Genomic DNA, 9,385 nt, shown 5'->3' with positions numbered 1-9,385 from the left:
TTGTTCCAATTATAAGGGAAACTCGGCCGAAATTTTGGTAGAAGTCGATTTGTTTATCCATTTAATTTAGGGCTACAAGGCTTTTTAGTAAAGTTGTCCGGTATCGGGTAGATGTCGGACAGAAAACAGGGTTTGTTATGGATTTTGAAGAAGAATTTGGGTCGGGTCCTGTCAGCCTCAACATCTCTCTTTGCACGGGCCTTCAAAATTAATGAACATGCCCTAATTTTAAGTACTTTATTTGTTTTAAAATTATATTAATTAGTTCATTTACTTCAATTTTTTTTAGATGCTATGGAACTTCAACTATTTCTACAACACCATCCAACTCTTCCACTGCCTTCACCATTCACTAAACAACAATGTGGTGGGTTGGTTTGCAAGGCTAACTTATTTTGGGTTTTAATTGAATTAACTTTAGATTGTATTTTGTTTTCATTTGAGTTGTAAGGATAATTAAATTTGGTCTTCAATTTTTGTTCATTTCGGTTGTAAGTTTAATTAACTTTTCATTGCACTAGTGACTAGTCTATGATGGATTGGATATGTGATGATGGTTTGATATGTGATGATGCTGTGCTCATAATGCGAAATTCTATGGTGAGGATGTTATATATAGACCTTTTATGTGGACCTTGATATTAGCCACATGATTATTTCATTAAACTTAAGTGAAGTTACTATTAAGATGAATCATGTGAAGCCATCTCCAGTCATGGGCGATAAGCCAAATATAGCCCTAAAATAATGCAAAACTTACCTCCAGCCATGAGCTAAAAAAAAAAAAATTGGTCAAATTTAGAGGGTCACATTTGGCCCTTTAGCCCTCCAATTGGGCCAAATGTAGCCTAGCTTTGGCCTAGGCCAAATTTTTTTGTGGGCCCAGCCCATGTGCTTTCCAAGAGGAGAAAGTATCATGCGTAGGCAAGAACACGAAACATTCGTGCAACTGCAGATCCAACAACCAATATTAAAGGCGCGTTTACATCATCGATGATGTCAGCTAGCAGTTAGGTTTTTATTTTTAATTTTAATAACCTTTATATATATATAATTGGTTTATGATCCTTAGAGGTCAGAACCATTGATTAAAAAGTTATTATTTATTTAAAACCTTTTCAAATGTTTTAAATTCATTTTGTTTTAAAAATAATATATAAATTAAAAAATATTGTCTCTAAATCGTAGTTTAATTAAATTAAACAATACATAGTTGTGGAATATATGAGTGTTGTACAATAGTTTTTCTCAAAATAATAAATATGAATGACCCTAAAATATAGCCATGCATGGCTGGAGATGAAAAATTTAGCCATGTACTATTCTTTAAAAAATTAATATTTTGGAGGACTACATTTTAAGCCTTGGACTACATGTAGCCTTATGACTAGAGATGGTCTGACCTTCATATTAGCCATATGATCATTTCATTAAACTTAAGTAAAGTTACTATTCAGATGAATCATATGACTAATATAAAGTCCACACCTATAATCCATATATGACAACCTCACTACAGAACGACCCTGCTTAGAATATGTGTTAAAATGGATCAGAAATTCAATGCTTAAAGGTGATCTAAAAACTGGTCGGAACCTGCCTGAAAACTGGGCTTCAAAATTGCCTAGAAACTGGCCTTCAAAATTTCCCTCTAACTAGGCTAAAACATGGCCAAGACTGGCTCAAAAAGTTCCCAAAAAACTGGGCTAAAAGCCCAAACACTCTCATAACGGTTGGCCAATGAGAAGGCTACATGAGGGGTCACCTCACTGTAGAATTTCGCCTCAAAACAAATAAAACAACACATAAGTTTTGATTTGGCAGTCCATGAAAGTAGTGTGACGTTGCAGTCCAAAAGTTGGTGCATCTCTCCTGTTATTTTTCTCCACAAGGAGGCAGCTAAAACTGGAAGCCTGGGGCATTATTGGATTTGAACCCTTGTGAAAAATTTTCGTGCAGCGGGAATGCAAGCTAAAACTTCTCAGGCACATTCACCGGGTAATTCTTTTCTTTTTTAATTGTTCTTTCTTGTCCGCATTTTCTTTCCATATCCTCTGTTTCTCAGTGACCAAACGGATCCTGAGAACTCTGTTTTTCATTCCTTTCTTTTCCCAAGCTCAATTTTTTCAGCAGCGAAACGGGGCTTCACTTGGTTCTGTTTAATACCAATTTCAATTTCTTTGCAGTTGAAAAAAAATCTGGTTTAGGTGAATTAACTTTTCTCTCACTCATTACCTGATCAATGCTCCACTTGTGAGGGTGAATAACTTTTGGTTTTGATTTCTAGGGCTTCTTCTGGTGGCGTTATACTTTCCATCCTTTTGATAATGCAATGTATTGTGTATATCATATTAGTATTGATTTATTAAAGTTTTACTTTTTTGTCAACTTTTAATTTGTCTGCTCTTGCTATTACTTATGTTTTTCATTTCACAGATGTGCTAACCTTGAAGATGAGTAGCTCTCACAAGGACCCAAATGACTGTTTGGCAACAGTCAGTAGTGGAGCAGATACACCATTCGATTTTTTATGCGATTTTTATGGTATGTGTTAGAACTTATTGATTCAACTTGTGCTAAGTTAGATGAATATAGTAATTTTTAGAACTTTTGGTGATATGTTGTTGATTCTGTATAGAATGTGGTTCTCTTTGTAAACCAATGGAATGATTTTGAGAGGCGTTATATTGATCCATTGTTTGCATAAAAGAGTGGAATAGTTAACCCCAGTTTTCTCTAGCCAAAGCAATGTTGAACCTTGTATGCGTATTCTACCATGACCAACCACTTGAAACTATGAGAATCAGGTGAAAATGGAAAAGCCGAGCTTAAATGTGGTCATCTTAGATTTCTTCTCCCAGGATTTGTTTATGTACCGTTCATAATGATGTACTGGAAAAAATGACAATTTCTTCTATTTCTGTAACATACTTTGTGAACGTCTGTTTATATGATATAATCAGAAGGAGAAAAGTTAGTATCTTTGGATTTGTTTTGTGTTTTGCAGATGGAGTCATAGCTGGTGGAGCTGCTGGTGTTTTTGTAGAAGCAGCTTTATACCCAATTGACACAATAAAAACTCGATTACAGGCATGTGAAGTATACTGAACATCTTTCTTAATGTATTACGTTAGAAATGCCTCTCTTGGAAAAGGGAATATTCATTCATATGATATGGGTAGGTTGCTTGTCATTTCAAGTAGAAGAATCATCTCCTTCATTTTTATATTAATAGGCAGTCAATACTAGATGCTACTATGCTGATTTTTTTTGACTAAATTATCTTACACGGGAGTGATCTGTGGCTACAAATTCTTCTTGACCCAAGTTCAATGATCTTCATGAGTATCACTTCTCATGTGCTCTTAATTTATTGTTCAGCATATTTTCAGGCGATATGATACACCTTGCACAACATCTATACTATTCCATATGGTTTCCACAAATTTCCATTTGTAGAATGAAGAGAAATTTTCTGTAATTACGTAGTTCATTATCAAAAGTGAACTAGTGTGGCTTTTTCATTAATGTAGCCACCTGTACATTTGTGGTTATAAAAATACTTGGGTTTCATTATTGCTTAACACTTGACTATTCTCTAAACTGTTGTCATTTTCTTTCCATTTGTCCACTTTTAGGTTGCCCATGCTGGAGGGAAAATTGTGTTAAAGGGTCTATATTCGGGATTGGCTGGAAACCTTGCTGGTGTCTTACCGTAAGTAAACTTTTTTAAAAACAAAGCCATTGGCGGGAACTACACTTGGTTTCAAAGTCATTTCGTCAACTTCCTTATACACATGTAGATTTTATATTTTAGTGGCTATCCTGTTCTATGCCTTTGTGATCACGAAGGCCAAACCTAACTTTTGGCCCTAGCTATCTGAAACTTTAAACAAGATAATGTAAGAAAGCTTTACATACATTAGTATATTGTATCCAAGTTCCTAATATGAGGATTCATTTGAATTTGGAAACCAGCTGCACATTTTCGTTTAATACATGAGTTATCTGACTTTAGAACCAATTGAAAAAAGTTTAAAAAAACCATTATTTCTTAACATTGGTGTACTGTTGCGATATTGTCTCCCTTGCAGGATGCATTCTTGTTTTCTCTTTTTTCCTCTTTAAGTAATTTTCCTTCATGAACTGTGTTCTCCCTGCAAGTAGGTCAATGGGAGTTTTTGTCTAGTGTGCAAGTTGGACTTATCTGTACTATATATTGCTGTTGGCAACTGGCTTCTGTCAAAATTTTCTCAATCCCAAGGATTTTGGGCATTTCTTTTCATGATCCATGGTAATCATTCTCGTAGTTAAATCCAAATGCAAGAAATTTCCAGCGGAAACAAGCACTCCATCATAGGAAAATACAGATTTTATGTTGTTCCACTGGAACAAAATACAGATTTTATCTTGGTACAATTCTGTCATAGGTTTCAGAGTTATTTTCATTCCAGTTTTGTTAAGTTGCTATATATATATATTTTTTAATTGGGTGTCTTGCTGATCTTTACAGGGCTTCTGCCATATTTGTTGGTGTATATGAACCTACGAAGCAGAAACTGCTGAAGGCATTGCCAGAAAACCTTAGTGCTTTAGCTCATTTGGTATGTTACCTAATTTTACATGTATGTTGACTGACAATCCTTTAATGCTTGGGAAATACTTCTTCAGTAATGTGGCAGTCACAAGCTGCATAGATATGCAAACACATTCATCCTCGTCCTGCTGCTACTTTTTTTTCTTTTATTAATCTTTTTCGATCCAATTCCTCAATTGCATCCTCTGTCATTGTGGCATAATTTGAATACCTTCACATAGGGTGTAGGACTTAAGGCTGTCTCAGGAGGATAAATTAAGAAGCTACAAAATGAGACTTGTTTATATCACAAACAAAAGTTAATTGAATTCTGTCATTGTGGCATAGATTACTTTCCTGAGGTTAAAAAGATTTAGCAGCCTATGTAAAGAGACCTGATCACCACCTTTACGAATTAGCCAAAAGGTGTTACTGGATGTTCTCAGAACTGCTTGATTGTTTCGTTGTAAATTTTTTTCCCCTCACTTAACATCACTCTCATTTTAATAATAATGATTGGGAGAAGTTTAATCTTCAATGTACTGGATGAGGCCTTGTTATTTTTATAGGTATTAAGACTTCAATCAGACTGCAGGTGCTATTGCAGGTGCTGCTTCTTCTGTTGTACGAGTTCCAACAGAGGTAGTTAAGTTCTTTACTTTTATTTATTTCCAATGATTTGTTATTGTATCCTTGCACATGTTACCATTTTAACTCTTCCCAGGTTGTCAAGCAACGCATGCAAACTGCACAATTTTCTTCAGCCCCAGATGCTGTCCGTCTTATTCTTGCTAAGGAGGGGTTCAAAGGTCTTTACGCGGTACATCACACTAACTTTTCTCCATTCTAAATTTCTCTGAGCCAAGTTTTCAGTCTGAAGTTTCACTTCGTTAGTTTAACCTAACAAATATCTCCTCAAAGAAAGAACAGATCACTTATTTCGAAACAAAGGTCGTGTGTTGGGTTTACAATCTTTACAATCAGCATATTTGCTCGTTATTCCTTCATGAGCTATCTAGATGTCTTGTTCAATTAGCTTGTGAAATGATTTTGGTGCTTATGCTTTGACCTCCTTTGAAATTGTAGGGGTATGGATCGTTTCTATTGCGAGATTTACCATTTGATGCTGTTCAGTTTTGCATCTACGAGCAGCTTCGAATAGGATTTAAACTAGCGGTACGAGAGGAGTATTTATATCATTGTTGATGGTGATATTCAAGGAATTCATGAACCCAATACAAATATGCTATTATTTACAAGTAAAGCCAAATTTTCCATATAAAATAGCAGAGTTCAAGTATGTTAACTCACCACTAGGAACCATTGGAATGCTGCCTACGAAACTTTCTACAGCTTCATTTCCCCCTTCAAATATTGTCTTGATCTGCGTTGCAAAACATCGATACATACATGTATACATGTGTGCATGTGAGTGTGTGTGTGAAAAAATGATTCAAGTCCAATTGCATCTTTTGTCCTCGTAGTTTGGACTCAATTACATTTTGGTCCCCGTAGTTTCAATTGCATTTTTACTTTGTTCTTCTGCAATTCAATGTACATGAATCTGTGCGTTCATGAGTGAGTGTCCGTGCGTGTGCATTGCAAAAATGATTAAATTATGGCTTCCTTGTAGGCACGAAGAGATCTGAATGATCCTGAGGTTGCTATGATTGGTGCTTTTGCTGGTAACTTAACATGTCATGCATCTTTTGAGTTTAGATTGAGTTCTTTGGTTTTCACTCTGCTGTCTGTATTCTTCTCCCTGTAATTCTGAGGGATTTCTACTTGTGTATGTATGGATGAATAATGAATTATGCGTACATTGATGTATGCACATTTCTATGAAGTAGTCCTGACTCAAAATTTATGCATATTCTCATCTAGGAAGTCATTTTTCAATGCTAGACTGGCTACAAAATCAATATGGCTACATATAGACTCGGCCTTCAACTTATATGAAGACTATCCTGACAAAAATGCCTACCCTGAATGTCATTGTAATGATAGGTTCCTCCTCCAAACTTCTGACGTCTTTTAATAAATGCAGTCAGATAACGAAACTTTTGAAAAAAAGAAGAAAGAAATATTATCTTCTTAGTTAAGTTGATATTTTGCATGCCAACTTCTACTCTGTAATGAGTGCACCATACCATTTCATTCAGCATTTAACAGTACTAAAAACAGAGTACAATATTGCAAAAACTTTGTTGCAACTATAGTCTGCAGTTCAATTCTCAAACTGACTGAGAACTAGCTTCAAATTTTTCATGGTTGTTACTTTCCAGATCAAAAATTTGGCATATGAACCTCAGTTGATCTGACTGAATACCATACAGGCCACTACCATAAGTTCTCTCAAGAAATGAACCTGTTCATGTGTGCTTCATAGCCCAAGAATTCTCATGCTTACTAGTATTGAATAATTTGCATGATGTGCTAGGTTAATCATGCATACATAACGCACCTTTTAATGAAAAGCTCTTCGGTCTACCTTCCCTAAATTGCAGGTGCAGTAACTGGAGCTATAACTACTCCTCTTGATGTGATTAAGACGAGATTAATGGTTCAGGTTGTGATAGAATGTCATTTTCTTTTCATCTTTTGAAGGAATCCTGTTAAAAAAATTTATTTTCACCATTCTCTTTCCTTCGAAACTTTTGCAGGGATCAGAAAACCAGTACCGAGGAATTTATGATTGTGTTAGGACCATAATGAGAGACGAGGGAAGTCCTGCTCTTTGGAAGGTTTGACCATTCCTTGTTACCGTTCTACTTAATAATTGCCCTGTCAAACTGGAATACTGCTTCACTTCTCTTCTTTCTTATTTTTCTCCACTACTTTAACGAGGCTGCTAAAATGTATGCTAAGAAATTGTAGTATTCAAGACTTTTGACCAATGTCTCTCTTTTCAGTTCAGGATCCTCATAGATTTATTCATGTCTTGAATTCTAGGGTTATATTTGAATTTACTCTCCCTTTCCTCGTCCCATTATGATTTCAGTATTTATTGGAAACATTTTGTTGGTTTATGAGGTCATAGTTAGAAGACTAAATGTTTCAGACTATTGATTTTTTATATGAACCTTGTTTGAAGACTTAACAAATAGACAGTTCGAATTATTGAACGGAATTGTTGGTTGGTCCCACATGTGATCCCTTTTGATAAAAATAAAAAGGAATCAAGGTACTCTGTATATAGGTTTAAACATATGCACACACAGACACACACACAGACATGCCTTCATTTGCCCAGTGGGTTTCTACAAGCTGATGGGTAGGTGCTGTTTGATGTAGTGGGTGTTTGTTGACCTGTTTCAGTTTCAGGTTTTTTAAAGTGGCTCAACCCGTTTTAACTTAAGTGTCGTTTGATCTATTTAAAACTGATCCAATGCCTAAAACCAGTATGTTCACAAGTTTGTAAAAAATTTCAGCTTAACAAAGTCAAGACATAACCCTAGAATACCCTAGTTTCTTAAGCAAAGCCATAAAAGTCAAGACATAATGAATTTATGCATGATGTGTTCTCATGTGAAGGCCATTGTATGCACACACACATACGCTCACACAATACTCTTCACCTGCGGAACGGATGGACTTCCATTCAAACAGCCACGGACAAAGCTCAAGAGTTCAAACATAAACCCTAAGCCTTAAACGAGTTGTACTCCCTAACGTTAACAATCTGTTGGGGAAATGTGTAGAAATTTAGGTTCCCATTTAAACGGCAGCACATCCTGGATGTGGGAAGCTTTACGTTTATATTAGACAGCTCTGATTGTGGAACTGCATTGTTAGAATCTGAAATCAATTGTTTGATGCCATTTTTAGTGCACTGTGTTCATGCTATGGATATTTTTTTATATTGACTTGAGGAAGCAAACATATTTTACTCATGTGAAAATTTGGATAGCCAGAATTAGCTTTTATATAGTAGGGAAAAACTTGAGCTTAACAAAGTCAAGTTCTGGCTGAACACATCAATTCATTCGACATTCACCTTGATATGCTAAAACTCAGACTCAGAACGGTATCAGCCAAAACAGTTACGCATATGGTATCTGTTCTTGCAAAATATAACGTAGACTGTGTAAAGAAGATTTTATCCTATGCATAGTTTGCACCACGGTGAGCTTCTCTTCTGCCATTTGCTGCAGGGTATTGGGCCACGAGTCTTGTGGATAGGTATTGGAGGTTCCATTTTCTTTGGTGTTCTTGAAAGGACAAAGCAAATACTTGAGGAAAGGCGTAGGGATCTGGAGTTGAACTCTTCCAAGCGGAACTGACTGTAGCAGATTCAGTACTGAGTCATCGTATTCGTCTGCAATCCTTAATTTAATAAGATTTTGATCTTCAGGTTACTACTATATGTATGAAGTTATATGCATAAATGTTGAACTAATTAGTTTAATTTAAAGAAACTAACGGCTGGATTCACATTGTTTTTCCTATAGAGCCTGAGTTGATGAGCTGATGCTTTGTAACACGACTGATAATTAATTATCAAAACTACATTGTAGTTTGATGCTCATCTTGCTTTTCTTAAGAAACAGATCTATTACAGTTGATGGTTAGAATTAATTATAGATTTACTGGTCATTGATGCCATGCCAATTTTGCCTAACGATGGAATAGTTTATTGATCGTACTAATGGTTACACTCCAGAGGAGCATTGTGTTTGACCAATCTCAAACTCTAATTTCATTGGGTTTCCATTCTCACTTTTTCCGTTGAATAATTCTAGCTTCTTTAGAGCATCTCCAATGCTTAGGGTGTAAATTGGAGATGTAAAGCCACATTTACATATCTTT

At 35.6% G+C, this 9,385-nt stretch overlaps 1 protein-coding gene across 3 annotated transcripts; it reads left to right on the top strand.

The window, feature by feature from the left end:
* Positions 1,824–9,154, top strand: LOC18767502 (probable S-adenosylmethionine carrier 2, chloroplastic). Of its 3 annotated transcripts, XM_020569599.1 has the most exons (14): positions 1,824–1,998; positions 2,117–2,207; positions 2,288–2,334; positions 2,437–2,544; positions 3,008–3,090; positions 3,639–3,715; positions 4,514–4,604; positions 5,165–5,218; positions 5,301–5,396; positions 5,663–5,752; positions 6,210–6,261; positions 7,084–7,145; positions 7,240–7,320; positions 8,731–9,154. In XM_020569599.1, the coding sequence occupies exons 3-14, from the start codon at positions 2,328–2,330 to the stop codon at positions 8,857–8,859; spliced, it is 930 nt and encodes a 309-aa protein (XP_020425188.1). In that variant the 5' UTR covers positions 1,824–1,998; positions 2,117–2,207; positions 2,288–2,327; the 3' UTR covers positions 8,860–9,154. The 3 variants fall into 3 exon arrangements, with proteins under 3 accessions (XP_020425188.1, XP_020425187.1, XP_007199243.2); XM_020569598.1 differs by lacking the exon at positions 2,288–2,334 and having other exon boundaries at positions 2,187–2,207; XM_007199181.2 differs by lacking the exons at positions 2,117–2,207; positions 2,288–2,334 and having other exon boundaries at positions 1,825–1,998.

The sequence above is a fragment of the Prunus persica genome, chromosome G8 (genome assembly GCF_000346465.2).
Source record: "Prunus persica cultivar Lovell chromosome G8, Prunus_persica_NCBIv2, whole genome shotgun sequence".
NCBI classification, from domain to species: Eukaryota; Viridiplantae; Streptophyta; class Magnoliopsida; order Rosales; family Rosaceae; genus Prunus; species Prunus persica.
This window is presented reverse-complemented; position numbering and strand designations above follow the sequence as displayed.